The sequence below is a fragment of the Motacilla alba genome, chromosome 4 (genome assembly GCF_015832195.1).
Source record: "Motacilla alba alba isolate MOTALB_02 chromosome 4, Motacilla_alba_V1.0_pri, whole genome shotgun sequence".
NCBI classification, from domain to species: Eukaryota; Metazoa; Chordata; class Aves; order Passeriformes; family Motacillidae; genus Motacilla; species Motacilla alba.
In genome coordinates this window covers 10,423,242-10,442,100 of record NC_052019.1, presented here as the reverse complement: position 1 = coordinate 10,442,100, position 18,859 = coordinate 10,423,242, and the positions used below count along the sequence as shown (strand labels likewise).

The 18,859-nt window shown below is 38.0% G+C and overlaps 2 protein-coding genes across 3 annotated transcripts in view; one reads left to right on the top strand and one right to left on the bottom strand.

Moving 5' to 3' along the window:
- The window catches only part of ACOX3 (acyl-CoA oxidase 3, pristanoyl), a 32,013-nt gene extending 31,816 nt beyond the window's left edge, over positions 1-197 (bottom strand). The window contains exon 1 of the mRNA XM_038135519.1: positions 63-197. The gene's annotated coding sequence lies outside the window, so the exon portion shown is untranslated. The remainder of the gene's footprint in view (positions 1-62) is intronic.
- TRMT44 (tRNA methyltransferase 44 homolog) lies at positions 119-16,855 on the top strand. Of its 2 annotated transcripts, none has more exons than XM_038135521.1 (11): positions 119-558; positions 2,152-2,269; positions 3,123-3,342; positions 4,524-4,592; positions 6,796-6,903; positions 8,273-8,344; positions 10,952-11,058; positions 11,698-11,881; positions 12,546-12,936; positions 13,772-13,888; positions 16,342-16,855. In XM_038135521.1, the coding sequence occupies exons 1-11, from the start codon at positions 156-158 to the stop codon at positions 16,572-16,574; spliced, it is 2,022 nt and encodes a 673-aa protein (XP_037991449.1). In that variant the 5' UTR covers positions 119-155; the 3' UTR covers positions 16,575-16,855. The 2 variants fall into 2 exon arrangements, with proteins under 2 accessions (XP_037991449.1, XP_037991450.1); XM_038135522.1 differs by having other exon boundaries at positions 13,772-13,904; positions 16,342-16,509.
- The last annotated feature ends 2,004 nt before the right edge of the window (positions 16,856-18,859 follow it).

The window sequence follows — 18,859 nt, the reverse complement described above, 5'->3', positions numbered from 1 at the left end:
GTCACTTGGCGGCACTCGGAGCCTCAGAGCCGCAGGCGGGGGCGAGGGGACCCGGAACGTACCTGCGGCCGCCGCCGTCCCCGCCTCGGGAACTGACGAGAGCAGCCTGCGACGCGCTCCGCCTCCTGGCGCGGCGGGGCGGCAGCGGGCGGTGGATGGGGCCGGTGGGGACGACGACCGTGCGGGACCCCGACGGCTCCGCGCTGCCCGGCGGCTTCTGGGCGGCCGTGCGAGTGTGGCTGGAGAAGCCGCAGGTGGCCAACAGGCGACTGAGCGGCGCCGCTGTCCAGGCGGAGGGGACGGTGCCGCTCGGCGAAGGCGGGGAGATATCGCCGTCCATCGTCACCGCGGGGGCAGGCGGGGGCGACGGCGGGCAGGAGGGGCGAGCGGCGGGGGCCGCGGAGCTGGGCCGGCTCTGGAGGGAGGTGCGGGGCCAGCTGGCTCTGCCGCCGCCCCTCAGGGCCTGGGGCGGGTCCGGCGAGCTCCGCGTCGTGCTGAGGACGCTGCTGCCCCGAGGCCGCCCCGCCGCGCCCCCGGCCCGGGAGCTGGCGGTGCAAGGTGAGCCGAGACGGCGCTGAGGGCGGCGGAGGCCGGGCCCGGGGCGCAGCTGTGAGGGGCCGGGGCTGTCGCCGAGCTGTCCCCTCAGGGATCGTCTCGCAGATGAGAGAAATGCCTTTTTTTCTCCCCTGTTTGTGGGAACGAGGAGGGACTTCTGTCCCGATCGTGTTTATTTTCACCTTTCGTTGTTGCGCCAGGAAGCATTGAAATTTCAGCAGCTGAAATACAAATTGCAGGGGCCGAGGGGCTGTGACGCTCAGGAGCTCCTGCCAGGAGTAAGCTGCCCACGCTCTTAGTGCAGACCTAATGACGGGCTCGCCAGCAGTGACTGTAGAGTTTGAAATGCGGAATTACTGAAGAGAGTAGGCTGCTGTGGCACCTGCCTGGCCAAGTAGAAGTGTCTGTATCGACTTTCTTAATGCTTAGTATTGCTTAAGAAAGAATCTCAACTTGTTGGGGTTTTTTTTTTGTTATTTTTGTGTGTGTGTGTGGTTTGTTTGGTTTTGTTTTTGTTTTGCTTTGCAGTGTTTTTTTACACTGTATGATGGTAATATGCTCCAATAAATCCTGCTAATATAAATAAACCTGCATAGGGTAGAACTTGACACCATTTTTAAGACAAATTTTTGAAAATTATTGATATGGATGAAATTCTAATAGTAATGTTTTGGAAGGAATCAAAATTCCAGAAACAGCTCGACTTACGATTCAGAAAGATTGATAGTCATTTATGGGGCCCACTTGGGATGTTCTTGAGGCCTTTGATTCTTACTTGATGCCTTCAAAAATTGGTGCCTTCAAAAAAAATATTATATGTTACAGTTTGGATTTATTTTTTCTTTTGATGCTAAGAGAAGGTACTCCTGAGCTGCATCTATAGAGCATATCTCTAAGAAAAAGCCTAGGAGATTTTTAAAAATTATTATTTTTTACAATTAAAAATGTTAGATGTGGAATTGCCAAGGATGGGACAAGATAGCAAGACTTAACATTTAGTCTATTGCTATTAATTCTTTCTTGTCTAACTCAGAAAATTTTGGAGTCCATTGAAAATTGATTATGTAGCCAATGTAGCATTTTTACTCGCAAGAACATTTGTTTTGATGGTAATTTAAAAAAAAACATTTTCAAAACTGAGAACTTAGTAAGTTATTCTGAAGAAGTTGCCCTGGGTAAACAATATCTCAAAAGATTTTTTAATTTTTAGAGGAAGTAATACTGCATATACACCTGCTTCCCAGGACTCTGGATTTTCTGTGGGATATGGAAAAGCAGCAGTCATATACTAGGAAAATCTTATTGTTTAGTTTTTACTTTATTAAAATAGTTAGGTGTGATGAAAATGAATACTCCTGGTCAGCCCTAGATATTTTGGAAATGCCATGCCATAGAATGCTAAATTTAGAGAATTCAAATTGTCTGGTAGTTTCAGATGTCAGGAACTCCAAGAAACAGATCTATTCCTGGCATTGTGGTCCTTTCTCTATTGTCTTAGATCTTGCCTCACTGGTTTGCAGGCAGAAGTTCATTTTGGTGCTAACCAGGGTGGGTTGCACCATGGAATAATAAACCCTTATCTGCATATCTTTTCAGATCTTTACAATGGAACTGTGACCTTTCTGCCTTTGGAGGAAAGCAGTGAAGGAAAATACCTGGTTAAAAAGTGCAATATTTATCAAATTCAACTTAAATGCATAAAAGATGAGGAATGGTAAGTGTGGGAGTGAGAGAGGAAGGGAACAGTAAATTATTGCAAGAGTCACACAATGGTTTAGGATTGGTATGTAGGCAATTTAGATTTTAGAATTTTCTGCTTGATTAGCAAATTAAAGTAGTGGTGTGATATGAGGGCATAGTGTTCTCTAAAAATAAACATCTACAATACCCAGAAAAACGTAAAACAAACCTGTTTCACCTTTGAATGTAAAGATTGATTCTGCCTTTGTGTGGTCTAGAAAAAATAGGCCTCTTCTGATCACAAGGATGTAGCAGTGCCTGTGAGAAAGGGTAAGGATGTTAGTAAGGGTGAGGGTCAAACCGGAGTTGCTGTAAATGACTGAGCTTTAGTCATTGAAATGTAGACCATTCAGTTTGGTCCTGAGCATCTTGGGATGCTCTAATAAAATCTGAATGAAGTTAGAGATGATGAAATAAAAAGTTGTGACAATGGATATATTTTTCTCTTAATTTTGCCTGTTATTTTTCAGGAATTTGAAAAGTTGACTTTCACTGTTTAGTGTTTGGCTATCTTGTGAAATCAGGTTGCTCAGTGAAATCAGTCCTCATTTATTGTGTTAAATGCAGCATGGACTCTTATGTACTGTGTTTGAATTGAGAGATAATGAGCTAACAAAATTCAGGGGAAACTATCCATTATTCAGTAATTTCTCTGGTTTATTTTCCTTTTGTTTCTCTACATATTTACTTATTCTCCAGTCTAGTTTTATATCTCCGATCTGATTTTCTCCACTTCATCCTTGTTTTCTCTGTCCTTGAGATAGCTGAAATGATGAAATGCTGAATTTATACTAAGTTGTTTGTTTGTTTGTTTGTTTGTTTTTAAGGTCTGTATCTGTTGTAGCTCCATTTCCAGAAGATTGGTTTTCAGATGGAATTGTGTACCCCAAACTAGCATGGCTTGGAAATGAACTTTTGGTCAAACTGGCTAAATGGTCCGTGCAGCAAAAGTCCAGTGAGTTTAAAAGTACACTCTCACTCATTTCAGTAGCAAAATACAGCAAGGTTTATCAGGACCTCAAAGAAAAGTACAAAGAGATGGTAAAGGTAAGTTTAAGCAGTAAATACAGTAATGTTATCCTTCCTTTTTTTTTTCTTCCTTTTACTTTGTGTAACAAAGCTGCTTCTTTCAATAAATTCTTTTTTTTTTAATACAAGAAGCAATTGAATTATAATGTATTTTTCTTGGTTTTGTGTTTTGGGGATTTTTTTTTGCATATATGGATAATAAAACAGTTTAGTACTTGGAAGAACTTAATTGCAGAAGCAGGATTTAGAGCCAAATTCACAATAAATATTTGGAGGAATTAGGCATTTTCCAGGATGTATCACTTGTGATAAAAAGGAAGCAGTAGGTCAGTGGAATAAGGTCATCCTTATTTTAGAAGGCATAAATAAAACACCTCCTTCTCCAAAACCTTTGGATACTATCTTAATATGTGTTTGAATTAGAGGAGCAGTGTTGTAATTTTTTTTTCTTAATCCTGGAGATCCCAAAGAGCAACAGAGTGCTGTATGAAGTAATGTCTGTGTTCTTGCAAACTTGGCTCTAGCTGCAAACAAAAAAATGGGTAAATGCTTTTGTAAAACATAGAGTGAAAATGCTGAAAGGTTTTACTGTTAATAGTTCTGTACTAACAGGAAGAAACAAAGGAGAGGAGAGTTAGAGTTTTGGGTAAGGCAATGATTCAGTCTTGAGTTGTGCAGTAGAATTGCTGGTGTTGACCATTTCAGTCTTTGTTTCAATTCTTCATTTACAAAGTAACACTGGGCAATAATACTTGCACTTTCTGTCTTCCTACTTCGGATTTTGATTCTTCATGTTCTGTTGTGCCAGGATAATTCTAGGTCTGTTCCCTTATGAAAAGAAATTTACAAATATTCAGGTTTTCGGTGTTGCAGTGGTATAGATAAGATTTTTTTCTCGTGAGAAGGTTAAGCAAAAGATACATGGTCTGTTACAGAACAGATGCAGCTGTTTACTTGTGACCTGCACATGTGGAGCCAAAATGTTCTTAGAAACTTTATTGTTTGGTTGAATCAAACAGTCTTTATATTCTTTGGGTGTATTTTAATGAGATTAAAATGCAAAATTTTTGAAGTCCAGAAACCTACTGAAGTGAATAAGTATCCAAATTACTGTGTCTGAGCATTTTTTGAGGTTATTTCAGATGATGCAGAAAATATTTTTTTTTTCAATTCTGGTTTTTTTTTTTTTTTTCCTGAAGGTGTGGCCTGAAGTGACAGATCCTGAGAAATTTGTTTATGAAGATGTTGGCATTGCCACTTACTTGCTGGTAGGGAGCTGCTTTACCTAATAATATGCTGTAAGGTTATATTTCCTGATAATAGAAACTCTCTAAAGAAGATAATTTTAGAGGTAAACAAAAACTTCTTCATGAAGACATGATGAAGATTTGCAGTCTTCTCTCACAGGAAATTTGTCATCTACATACACAAGATTTATTTATTTCTAAGGGAAAAAGCCAAAAGCACTAGAAGTGATAAGATGGATCAATTTGAGATTAGGATTGATTGGTTTATAAATTTCTCTATTACTTGTTCATTTTATACTATGAACAAATAAAAACTTAAGGTTTTTCATGGCTATGCCTTTTCTTGATAAAATTTCAGCGCGAATACCATCTTCAAGTGTACTAAGGTCAGCTGCAGATGCTTTAAGTGCAGATAAATGCTTGGTGCAGTTTTCTCAAGCATCTATCTACTTAAGATTCTATGAAAATTCTGCCGCCTGCAGTTCTTAGAAACTTCAGCTTTTTAAAAGGCAGGCACATACATATTTTTCTTTTCAATCCAGGATGTGGTAAGAGCATGTCTACATTGAACTATACTTGTACCATCTTACCTAAATCAGTATTTCTGAGTAAGTTAGCTCATTTACAGTACTCATTGAGGACTAATTTATTTTGTTAATTGTTTAACCTTGTAGAACCTTAGATACTGGCTCATGGAAAGAGCTATGTAATAGACTCATCTTTACCATTTTGACCACCATCTTACTATTCAGTGTTGAAAATTAGGAATTTAGTTGTAGCCACAAGAAAATTCTGGAGTGACGGCATTTTTGTACATGTGAATATTGGCTTACAGTGATTATGTTTTGACTAATATAGCAGTAGTTATCAGAAAGTTATTAAAGTCATTCAATATGCAGCTTAAGTAAATGGAAACTTAAAGTGTGGTATTAATAACCTAACCTGCTGCAAAATGTTCAGGTATCTATTTGATGGTGTATGAAAGTCATTGTTTAGAAGTACATTGCACAGGTGATTTTCTAAGAAAAAGTAGGTCCAGTGTTAGGTTTTTATGGGTTTATGGCATCTGCATGTGACCTCATTTTATTTTCCAATCATATTGAGATCACTCACTTTCCAGGGGCATGGCCAAGGACATAGCTGTTGTGTTGTGAAAAACTGCAGGAACTAGAGTATAGGGAGGATCTGTGAAGGAGGTAATTAGGGATTTCTGGGATACTGCCTGGAGTGCCAAAGTGCAATAATTGGTAAATCTGAAAGCATAAGCCATGAGATTAGCAAAATATATTTATCTTCAGCTTCTTTCCCTCTAGCAGAACTGATACTCAAAACTGACAATGTTACTAATTTTCATAGTTAAATACTCCTGAAGATTTTTGGTAGTCATAGGGAAAAGTCAGAGTGCAGAGTTATGAATGTGTGGTCTCTAACTTCTCACTGAAGGAAAAAGAGTTGGAAAATGGTCAAGGTTAATCCATGCTCTGCAGAGAAACAGACACTTATTAATTATGGATTATATGTCTGTGTAAAAATAACCTACTTATGTACAGATCAGGGCTAGAATTTGGCTAAAACTTTGGGGTCCCTTAGCTGGTGTAGAATTAGGGGCAGTTAACTTGCTAGGCAGCACTGTTGCTTTGTTCAGTAAAAGGGATGTTACATGTACCAGTATATCACCAAGTGATTATAAAGAATATTTTGGGGTTTATTTTCAGCTCTGCCATCAATGCTTTCTTTAATACAGGGGATATAAATGCATCAGTGGTGTTACTTGCAGAGCCACTGATGAAGTTTACTTTATACTTCCCTTGCATTCCACTGTTCTTCTCTTGCACCCATTGTTTTAGCAACTTATTTTACATTTATGTCCATTCTAGCCCAGAATTGTAAAGCCCTGATGAATTTCAACTCCCAATAACTCAAAATGGAGTGGAGGATGTGCTTAGCACTTAAAAAACTAGTGATAATCTGAAAAATAATTCATGTTTCACTCCATAAACAGTGGTTTTCTGTTTTGGTTTTTTTTTTGTTTTGTTTTGGTTTGGGGTTTTTTAGATTTTCCTTTTTTTTTTTCCTCTAAATTTATTTTACCTGTGAGTGCAGTAAATGTTTTCTGTCAAGTCTGCATTTCCAGGATTCCTCTTTCATCTCCAATAACCTTTGATGGTTTCTTATAGGGAAACGTGAGAGCAGAAGTCTAATATGTTCTGTTTTCTTGTCTTAGATTCTTTGGGAAGAAGAGAGAAAAGAAAAAGGGTTGACCAAGAAACAGTCATTTGTAGATCTTGGATGTGGAAATGGTTTGCTGGTTCATATTCTAAACAATGAAGGGGTAAATAGAATGCTTTTGAAATAATTATTAAAAACTAGTATCAGTATTCTTTTTATGCTTTCCTTTTATCTGGCATGCAAATAGCCAAAATAAATTAAGTCATGTTGCTGAAACAGGATTTTGTCACTCTAGTTACTAACAGAAAATCCTACCAGAGGATTAGACCATTCATTTATTTATCTTAATTAGTGTATTTAATTTAATTCAGGGCTGTTTTTGCTTAGGTAAGAATCTAAGAGGAAAAAGAAAAGGTAATGGAGTACTCTAATTATGCAAAAAGTACTGTGGAATTTTGACACAGGTTCTCTCTCACAAGATGTGTTCATGAACTGAATTCTACTTGTGATGTGATAAAATGTTTTTTTATAGCTTTGAAAGCAGTCCTGAGATTTCTTAATTAAAAATGCCTAACAGCATACTGTACTTTTGAGAGTAAAAATGTGGCAACAGCATAATTCACTTTGTTGAGGCATAGTTTCTGAAATAGCAATGAAAAAAAGTGAGACTAAAGAAAACCCATTGAAGTTGGGTCTGTCTGTTTCAGAAAGTTGTATTTTCCACTTTGGGGAGAACATGGGGAAATTTATGGAGGAAATTAATATCTCTTACCAGATAGAGAGACATCACTGGGGGAGTAGGGAATTGTTCCAAGTTCTCCTAGCACAAGGTTTCTATTCTTGTATGGCCAGAAAACTTTTGTGTAACATAAGCTGCTGTTTTCCATGTGGATTTTTCAGTCAGTCACTCATTCAGTGCTGACAAACATTGACTGTCAAAACAATCCTGTATGAGAGTTTTATGAGACTATTGTAGTAATTGATTTTTCTTAGTTCTGCACAGGGTTCTTGGATTTCAAATACTACACATTCTTCATTTCTTGCTTTAGTTTCCAGTCTATTTCCTCTTCCCTTTAATTCAGACAGGGGAATAAAGCGTTTGGATTTCAGTAGCTGAAAGGTGGTTCTCCACTAAGGACTGCTTAGAGCAGCATTCTTCTTTGAGCTCTGTGGGTGCCGCAGTAGTACTCAACTTGTGAAAGGTTTTGGTATTTTAAAAACAAACCAAAAATCAACACCTCTGTTTTTACATTTGTAGAGATACAGATTTTCAAGAGCACTCTCAGTAGGTGCGCCCAGGTAAAATTTTGAACCAGATATATTCTTAAGGTTTCCTTGTTATTCCCTCTGTATTTTAAAGGGAAGAAAGGGAATAAGAGTATTCAGCTGAAATGGCAAAGCTGGTTTTTGTTATGTGTCTCAATTTTAGCATGAATGAAATAATTGAAGTTAGTATGTGCATTTACTGAACCTATTTGAAATTTCTGAAAAAAGTAGTACTTAAATTGAATATTTTTGTTCAAATATTTCAGCATCCAGGAAGAGGAATTGATGTGAGGAGAAGAAAAATATGGGACATGTATGGACCAGAGACACATTTAGAGGTATTATGCAAATGTATGTCAGTCTTACTGATAGGTACATTTATTCATCTGTTCATTGTTTCAGGATGTTTTGATGCCAGTGTAGAGAAGCATATTGGTTACACACAGTTGTGTAAAGGGACCCATGGATTTGTTATGCTGCTACCCATATCCTTTGGGGGTGAAGTGAGTTGTAAAGGGAATTATGAGAAAAATATTGTCTTGTACCCTTGCATATTTGCAACTTGCTTGCTTCTCAGCCAAGAACCACTGGCATGATTTCTTACCAGATGCACAGACATGCACACCATGAAACAAGCTTTATTTTTACTGGATGATCAATATTAAGCAGCTTTATTTGCACCACTAGTTCATAAAAGATAATAAAGCCACTCATAATTTGGGATAATCACTTGAGAGTGATTCTGACCTTCTAGTGCTATGTTCTGTTTTGGGGAAAAATTGGTGTTGAACCTCAAAGGAGCCAACATAAATAATTGCAATAAAAGCCTTCAAAAATAAACAGGAAAATGAGTCTGCAAAAGAAATTATATTTCAAGTTTCATGTTATCATTTTTGTGAACAATTTGAGCACAGGAACATTCACTTTGATTACAAGCATTCTTACTATGATACTCATTAAAGTGCGGTGCCAATGAGCAGTTGCCCTTTGGGGGTGAGGTGTTCTGGTTTTTTGTTCTGCAGGTCTAAAATTTCTTACTCTGTTCTGTCAAACATTGCTAGCTCCCAATATAGTAAAATAATTTTCCACCTGTGGTTATTCTCTAGTACTAATGTTGTTTAAAGTTCATTCAACATAATATGAATTGTTCATTCAACAATGAGGATGCTAACTCATTAAATTAGAAAGAACCTCAATTTTCACAGACTTCAGTGTTGTGTAGCCTTCTCTTTGCCATCCTGCCATTTGGGTACAAGTTGCCAAAACTGCCATATTCCTTTACTGCAGTCTGCAAGCAGATCTTACTGAAAAACTTCAACAAACAACCCAAAACATCAAGCTGTGGTGCTCCATCATTGCTGATGAACGGTATTAAGTCACTTTTGATCTTGATGAACAGCATTGTCTCTTTATCTTTGTGTTACATGTCCCTTTTTCTGCCCAGAAAGAAACAATAAAATAAATGCTGAAGAAAGTGATGATTTGTGCTGTTAGGAGTTAGACCATGAACAGGAAGGGTGAAATGATTTTGTAAGGCTTCTGTAGCCATAGGAGCCGCAGAAGGAAAAATCACCTGCTCACAGCCTGTTGTTACCCCTGAAGCTAATTTTGTTTTGGTCTTTACTTACAGCACGAGTTGCAGGGTAGATGTTGCCACCTGTGTGGTTCAGTACAGTTCTTACAACCTAAATGGATGTTACAGGTGGCACTCTGTGCTTCCAAACTGCTGTCAGACACAGTGAATACAAATGTGATTAGGGGTGACTGTCAAAATGGGCAGTGGGGCACTGATAATTCATGCTATGCCTAAATTTAATGATCAAAACTGAAATGTAAAGTATGAGTAACGTGTTTAATCAACCTTAAGAAAACATTTACCAAAGGCTTGGTAATTTATCATCCAGTAATCTGCCAAAAAAACTTGTTACATTAATTATCTGGAAATATTTATACATATCTAAAAATTAGCTGTAGTATTTAAAGTGAACAATTTCAACTGAACAATCACCATATTGATCCTTAAGAGGGATTTGGAAAGTAACCAAGATAGTCTGAAATTCCCTAATAAAATTTGTTTTATTTTATTCTTTAATTCCCATACAAATACTGCTTTGCGTGTACATGTGAATTTTAAGCCCTTAAAACATATATTTTCTATATAAAAAGAGATTATGGGCATCATTTTCAGAACTTTTCCTAAAGGACTGTGGAAATTCAAATCTAAAACTTTTTTAAAATTTGCCCAGTAATTCTTTTAATGTTCATACATATTTTCAGGGAAGAGTGTCTACTTGCATGGTGTCAGTATTTTTCAGTACTTTTTCTGCTGAACTTAATTCAAAGTGAGAGAACTTATTTGTGAGGCACAAACATTATAGCCACTGTAGAACCTTTGAATTTAGCCTGTATGAAGAATTCATCCTCTTGGTTTTATTTGGGGTTTCTTTTGTTTGTTATTGTTTTATTATACGTGAATGATAGCATGTGAAGACTTGTATGTGTATACTAGGATTTGATTTGGGCAGCATCTGTGAAGGAGGAGAAAATAACAACAAAGCTGTGTTCTGGTTAATTGCTGTGTGAGCCCTACAGGCTGCAAGACAGCAAATCAAGTGCCTTTCTGAAAAACTGAGTTCAGGCATACAAATGACAGAAGGAGATTGGCAAGAAATCATAATTTACTGGATGATATTTGTTTATATATATTTAATTTTAATCACAGTTGCTATTCTACTGTTTTCTGACCCATGTTTTTTGGATTTTTTTTGCTTAATTACTTCTCTGTAGCTATAAAAAACTGCTAACTGAGGAAAACATTGGTGTCTGTGGTGCTCACTCACCTTGTATTTGTCAGCTGGTATTTATATTATTGCTTAGTGCTTTAAGCAAAATGCTTTAAAGAAATGTGTAACAGGATTCCCTCGCTGTGTTGTTCTGTTTTTTAGGAAGCTACGATCATTCCAGGTGACAGTCATCTCTTTCCAGACACTGACTGGCTCATAGGAAACCATTCAGATGAATTAACACCATGGATACCTGTAATTGCAGCTAGGTATTTTTGTAGAGGGAGGGGAGTGGGATGGAAGGTATTAAAAAAACAAACAGGCAGAAAAAACCCAAACAACCCCCCCATAATTACCTATGTAGGCTTGATTAAAAACTGTCACCTTTAGTTCCACACCTGTTGTTTTTTAAGACTGGCTCTTTTTGATGTAAGTTGATTGTTTTTACAAAGTGTTTCGCTTTCTGTGGAGAAGCACAGATGCAGTATTTGCTTTCTCGTAGAATTCAGTGCAGCATTTTTGCTTTTGAAATTCAAAAACCAGAAGTGGTTTTTTTATTCCTTATATGTGAAGCTGTTTGGGTGTTTTTTCCTGTTTTTTTTCTTGTAAAGACAAGCTTATGGTTCTGCCTTCCCTTGAGTTGTTGTGCTCTTTACAACTAGCAACAGTAATTTAGAGTTTTACTTCTGCAAACTAAATTGGCAAAGTAGGTTGCTGCATCAAATACTTTGTGAAATGGTACTTTTGACTAAATTAATTGTTTGAAAGAGGAAGTTATAAATACTATTGCATGAAGCTCTGTAGCTTAATAAAAATTCCATTGTTGCTTTTATCTGATAGGTTGTTTGTTAAATTTTTCTGTTTCCTGAAATAACTTACTGTTCAGCAGTTTGTTATCCTTCCTGTAGATCTTCCTATTCGTGTCGTTACTTCGTGCTGCCATGCTGCTTCTTTGATTTCCATGGAAAATACAGCCGAAGACAAAGCAAGAAAACTCAGTACAGAGAATATCTTGATTTTGTTGCCCAAGTGGGATTTGTATGTGGCTTTCATGTGGAAGAAGATTACCTTAGAATTCCATCAACAAAGAGGGTAATTTTGCCCTCTGTAGGGCTTTTGTCTTTTTTCTTAATCTGCTCTGTTTGAAGCGTGTGGGTGTTTGTTCATTGTTAGTGTTGTAAGATGAGATTATAGTCAGCTTCCTTACTTGATACAGTATGCTCTGAAAAGAGATTAAAAACACTCATTGTTTTCTTGGGACTCCTACTCTTAATGTTATAGGTATAATCCCTATTAAAAAAAAAACAGAAAAAATGAAACGTTTAATGATTTTCTCTTCTGTCACTCTATATGATGGAAAAATTGAAAAGCTTTTTTTTTGCCTTTTTGCCTTTATTTTTCTAGCTGCCTGTCTTACTTTTTTGTACTTAATTTTGCTGTTTTCCTCGTACAGTGAAATTTAAAGTGAAATGTTCTGAGTAGGAAGAGGTGTCTGGCTTTAAATAATCTGAGGGTCAGGAGCAATATTTTTGCTCTGTGATTGTATAGCATGATGGATTATGATTTCTTTACTGGATTTCTTCTGGGGCACCAATATTCAAAGACTGGAATTAGAAACCCCTCAGATGTTACTGTGCATTGAGTTGGTATTGGATTTTATTGTAGCAGTGAGAAACCTGCATAAACATGTGGAGGTTGTGGGGCTGGGTGTAAGTACAGGACACTGATAGTGATTTACTTGTTTCTGCCAAAATAGGTCAGCTTTATTGGGAAAAGCAGGACCTATCCAGCTGCAGAACGTGCTCTGGTTGACAAGCGGATAACACAGTTTATTAACAGTCGTCGGGCCTGTGCTGTGGCCACGTGTGACAGAAGGGTTGGACTTAACCATGAGGATCACTGTGGTGGTCTGTGCAAAGAAGCAGGCTCAGAACCTCCTGAAAATGAGACCGAGACAGCTGGTACAATTTGGATGCCTGGATTTCAACCCAGAGAAAAATTAGAACAAGTCAGAAATTGTGCTTCCCTCCCTCGGGATTTTGTAGATGAAGTAGTTCTCAATGTGGCGAACTTGCTGTTAAATGCAGCTCCTCAAAAATCATGTTCTGATAAGCAGGGTGGAAATATGAATACCTGGAATCAAGGAGGTGAGGTATCTTTTCTTTACACTATCTTTAGCTGGTAGAACATGTCTTTTCCAGCAAGTTTACAAGTTTGTGAATAGATTTTTTAGGAAACACTGAGAACAATACAGTCGCAATCAAAGGTGCTTTTATTCCCACTATGTTTTATTGCACGTAGAAGAATATTCTGAAATTGGTGTGAGGTTTTTTTTCCTGGTTTACACTTAAATAGTATTATAGAATCGATTTTTATTAAACCAAACCCAACTAAACCCACAACTCTACCCTATTTGGGGAGAATATTATGGTTTAGAATATTAACATAATAATTAGCTATAATTCTGTAAGAGTTTATAAGAAGTCCTTCGAAGTGCCATTAGGTTACAACATGATTAGGAATTTTTAGTTTAGTTTTAGGAACAAAAAGAATGTTAAGCTGCTGTAAATTGTATAAGCACTCAGTTCTCACTATGACCATCTTTCCATTTTCTTCCATCTGTTTTTATTATTTACCTACTGTTGTTTGTCATATGTTACTGAGTCTTCTAACCACATGCTTATAAACAGTGCTTATTGCAATGAGAGTTACATGTTACTATAAAAAAAAACAGAGCAAATAAAAACTATGTCTTAGTGTGGAAATTCTGAACCTGAGTCCTGGAAAATGAAAGCTGCTGTTTTACAAACAATATGCATATAAAATATATACCATACATCCTACTGTGAGAAAGAAGTTGGTGCAGTCCCGGTAGATAATTCTGACATTTTGCTCATAATCATTACCTTATACAGAAGTTGAATTGTGTTAAGGTTTTATAGAGAAAAGTTTTTAATAATTCTACCATTTTTTTAATTGCAGAAAGCCTTTCCTTGAGAGAAGTGGCAGAACACTTGGATAAAGAGATTTTAAAAAAGCTGAAAAGTGAATATGGAGGCCTGCAGACACTACTCAAGAACAATCATCAAGTATTTGAAGGTAAAGGAGTTTTGAGGTTTGTTTCTTTTTTTCTCCTTAATTGTTTATTTTATCTCCTCCATGTGCAATTAAACTTAACTGAAAAATTACTATGGTGGTGGTTTTTTAACTGCTTTTTGTATCACTGAAGAAAACTGCATATTCTTTATGTGCCCATTGCTCCAAGATATAGTTAGTAAAGCTCTTAAGAATTGAGATTAGTAAGGCATCTATCAGCAAAATGTTCTGCACTGACTGTGTCTGAAAAGATAAGCCTTTAGTTTAAGAGGCTGATTTGATGCTATTCTTTGACCTTTTTTTTTTTGTTTCTTCCTATGAAGTACTGATGGTTTTGAAGCTGTCAAATACAGAGCAATTTTACTAAAGTGTTTAACTGAGGCTTAGTCTGACCACACCAAGCCCCAAAGTGTAAATGCTGACATGAAGCAAAATTAGCCTCCTAAAGAACCTATAATTGTGAGGCTTGACGTGTTTATAAAGCTTGTGGTAGCATGGCAGAAAGAACTCAGTAGCAAGTCTCCATGGCTGGCTGGGTTTGTTTATAGCAGCTTTTTGGGTTAGGCTTTTTTTTTCCCTCTTGTAATGTGTGGTGACAGTGTGCTTTGTGTAATTTGTGCTTTGAGGCTTTTTTTCTGAGTGTGAAGTTTCGCAAAACTAAAATGCAGCTTTGCAGTAATACGAGATCTTCGAAGTTTTATCAGTATTAAAGCTGCTTCAAATTTCAAAGTGTTTTATGTCCTAACAGTTCTATGTCTCCTGTAAAATACTGCTCAGCTAATCCACTGCTCAGCTAATCCACTGCTCAACTAATCCATGGCAAGTAACCTGAGTATGCAACCTGTTTGTTGCCAGTGGTCAATTTAAGCAAGTTTAGCATCCACTAAATGTTTGTGTACACTTGGCAGATAAAATCCTCCTGAATTACTATCCATTAAAAAGAGTTGGTCACATGGAGTTTTTTATGTGTCTGAATTTGGTTCCCTATCATTAGGAATAGCTGAAATAGGTTTTGCAATGTGTTACATTGTAAACAGAATGAGCATTTTAAATTGGCTTGGAGGCTGTGTGCACATTGCCTATGAAGAAAGGTCTGACTTAATCCTAGTCTATCTAAGTAATTTATGTCACAAGGCCTGGGGAGAGACCATGTGATTGCTCCCTTAGCATGTCACCATAACATGAAACTTCTGGTGGTCTCCAAGGACATTGCTTCTGCCCAGAAGGACAGAGAAGAGCATGGCTACAGCTCTTTTGTCATCTTTACTGATTTTTTTTGCTTTTAAAACACGGAAATGGATGGATACACACACACATACCCCCCAAACAGAAAGTGGGTATTAGAATAACTGATCAGTGGCAGTTTCTTTAGATCAGGTATCTTGTCCAATGCAAGACTGATTTTCTAGAGAAAAATTATGTTCGATAATAAATAGCTGCTAATTTTTCTTCATCTTTTGTGAGGGATTTTAAAGCTCAGCTGAAATTGCTTCTTGATTGGCTTAGTATGAGTTCAGATCTGCCTGTGTATCACAAGGAAACCTGGAGACATTAATTCATCCAGGACAGACTGCGTGATATTTAGCTTTCACTGCACTTGTTACTGTTTGAAAAGCAATGATCAGAATGCAGAATGGTATTGGTTAACTATCCCAAGCTACAAGTGTCTGAGACAGAAGGTGTGATTGAAGCAGAATATGAAAATAGAGCATGGCAACTTGAAAGTGACAGATTCTTCCCTCTTCATTTTCACTGTTGTTTGTCATCTGTTTTTTTCTTCCTCTCTGGCAAATTTCCTTTCATCTGTTTTGTTTACTCGTTTAAGAAGTTGACAGAGATTCACAAGTGTGTGCATGTGCAGTTTATGGTCCTAACACAGCAAATGAATTTGAAAAACCCAAAGTGTTGAATCATTATTAAGCAATGATAATTCAGCATTGGTTCACATGAGGGATTAGACTTGTCATCTCCTTGGTGCAGTGCATTTTTGGGTCAGTGAACTGTGAAAATAGTAGAAGATGCTGGTAATCACATTTTAAATGTGGAATCATAAAGTTAGAAACATGGGAAGAACTACAGTTCTTGAAGTAGAAACTTCTTTTGTTAGAACTTGCAATCTAAGTTCAGATGATTTTAGTCTAAATGATCCCAACTGCTATATTTAAAATGAGCTAATAAACTTCTACAAAGAAGATGCAAAGGTGCCTCAAACTATTCAGCATCCCAGTGAAACATCTCTCAGGGAAATCAATCAAGTTTTCTTTGTGCTGTGTCTACATTGTCTTGGTTTGTTGTGTACTTCTTTCTGTTTCTGTACAAATGGCTCAGACGATTTTGCCTCAGTGATCCATTTGTAGAATGTTTTTTTATTCACAGAATGTCACTACAGTTTTTTCCAGTATAATTGCCATGGATGTCTATTAACAGCTGCATTTTTGTTTGTTTTTAAATCTTAGTTCTAAATGGGAGAGTTCATATTCGTGACTGGAGAAAAGAGAAACCACCAAGTAAAACTAAACCTGAAGTGAAACGGCGCCTTTCAGCTGAAGCATTTAAAACACGCCTCTGTTGGTTTTTCATTCATCATCCTGATGGTTGTTCTTTACCTTCTGAAGCTTGCCCATATGCCCATGGGACTGAGGAGCTAAGGCAGTCTCAGATGATTAAAAAGAAAAAACATACACAGTAATAAAATGTTGCAACTTGTGTTTAGGTTTATGTACATAACAGAATCTGTGATTGACTTTGGGACTGCCTAGTGCATGAACATCTGTACAATATGGAGGGATTTTCCTCATTTCTGTGCATCTTATTTTGCAGTTGGTTTACAAGTTCTCCTGTATTTCTGATTCTTTATTTTTTTATTAACAGGTAATAGGTATAGTAAAGTATATATATATATTTTTGGATTTGTCACAGCTCGTCTAGCATGCATTTGTATAAGTATTAAAAACTTAATTTCCTGGGAAACTCCTCATGGTCCTTAATCAGATCAAAAGTCCATGATATAGCATTTTCAAACCCTGAAATTTAGCCTGTTTTCTTCCACATTTTCAAAGAATGTTAAGGAAACTTCTCTGTCCAGCCATCCAGGTGCCACTCGGGGAGCCACACCTGCAGCACCTGAGCTGGGACTGAAGCCCCTTCACAGCAGGCAGCTCCAGTGAGCCCATGGTTATCCTGCTTGTCTCCCCACACCCCCTACACTCCCACAGTCAGACAAGGTTCCTTTACTCCCTGGCCCCAGGATTCCCATAGCACAGTCTCACATGTCTCAATCCTTAAAATAATTGAAACTTGTGCAACAAACAAAATAACAGCTCAAGCTGCTGCCTCTGATGAGGGACCTTGTACAAAGGAGCTCCTGGGCTTTTATACCCTCACAGGCCCAGCACACGAAGTCTGGGGGTCCTCAGCTCCTGCCTCACCTCTGAGTGTCCAGTGCTGCCGCAGGTCCCCAGGCCCTTTCCTATGCAAAGGGTGGCATTTCTCAGCCTCTTGCCTGGGGCTCCCACCACTCAGAGCTCAACCTGCAGCTCACATTGCAGCTACTCACCTTACTACCTGTGCTGAGTGTGTTCCTCAACAAGAGCATTTATAGTTTCTTATAACTCACAGTGGCTCTTGGGAGTCTTAGAGCCAGAAATGAGAGAGATTTCACTCTTTCCTGGCTTGATAGCTTCCTTTCCATGTTACTATGCAGTAATACTATATAATACCCTTCATAGTCCTTTCCTTGCGTTTTATTTTGATTCAAAGTAATTGGTTTGCTAGCACAACTTTCTGGGAAATTACTGTGGAAACCTTCAGATGTAGGTGTAGGTTTTTAGGGGTTTGTAGGCCGCACTGTCATAGATTCATAGAAGGAGTTGTGTTGGAAGCAACCCTAAAGACCATCTAGTTCCAACTCCTCTGCCATGGGCAGGGACATTTTTCACAGATTCCTGAAAGCCTCATCCAACCTGGCCTTTTCTTATTTTCAAATTAGGGAGTAAAAGTAGAAAATCTGTTCAATAATATTAGGATGATGGGGTTTCTGTGTATCAGATAACAAAGGAATGTTTAGCACCTTGTGCAACTTTTAGCACCTTTGGTAGACTATCATTTTCTTGAAAAGGTTTAACTTTTAAATTCACATACTAAGAAGAATAATGAAGCTGATGAAGGGTGTAGAGAACATGTCCTGTGAGGAGCAACTCAGGAAACTGGGGCTTGTTAGCCTGGTGGAAAAGAAGCTCATAGGGCTCTTATTACTCTCTACAGCCTGAAAGGAGGTTGTAGTAGGTGGGGATCATTCTCCCAAGTAACAAGTGACAGGTTAAAAGAAAATGACTTCAATTTGCACCAGGGGAGGTTTAGACTGGATATTAGGAAAAACATCTTCACCAAAGGACTTGTCAAGGATTGCAACAGGCTGCCCAGGGAAAAGGTGGAATCACTCCACCATGCCTGGAGGTATTTAAAAGATGTGTACGTATGGCATTTAGGGACAGGGTGGTGAACTTGACAGTGCTGGGTAAATGGTTGGAGTCAATGACCTTAGAGACCTTTCCCAATTCTATAATTCTATCAACTTTCCAGTGAACCTAATTACTACTCAGTGGCAGTCGTTGAACTGGTGTCATAGTTCATACCTGTTAAGTACTTGTAAAGTTCAATATGTGCTGTACAAGTTGTGACAAGGACTTGTGTTCTGGCCCAGTTTGTACATTGACAGTGTGGAAACTCTGCTCTGATCTACTGAGACAAGACTTTGATTGCAAAAACCTACTGAGGAAAGGGCAAGATGAAGATTACAGAAGAAAGTTACTAAAGAAGAAATGTGGAGGAGGGAGCAATGACACAGAAAGTGAGTGCAGGTGAGATCTGGGGGTAAGAGTAAATAAGCCACGTGAGGACTCTGTAAGAGCTTGGAATCTGGAGAAGAAAGGAAGGAAGCAATTGAATACAAAGCAGAGGAGAAATGAAAAATGA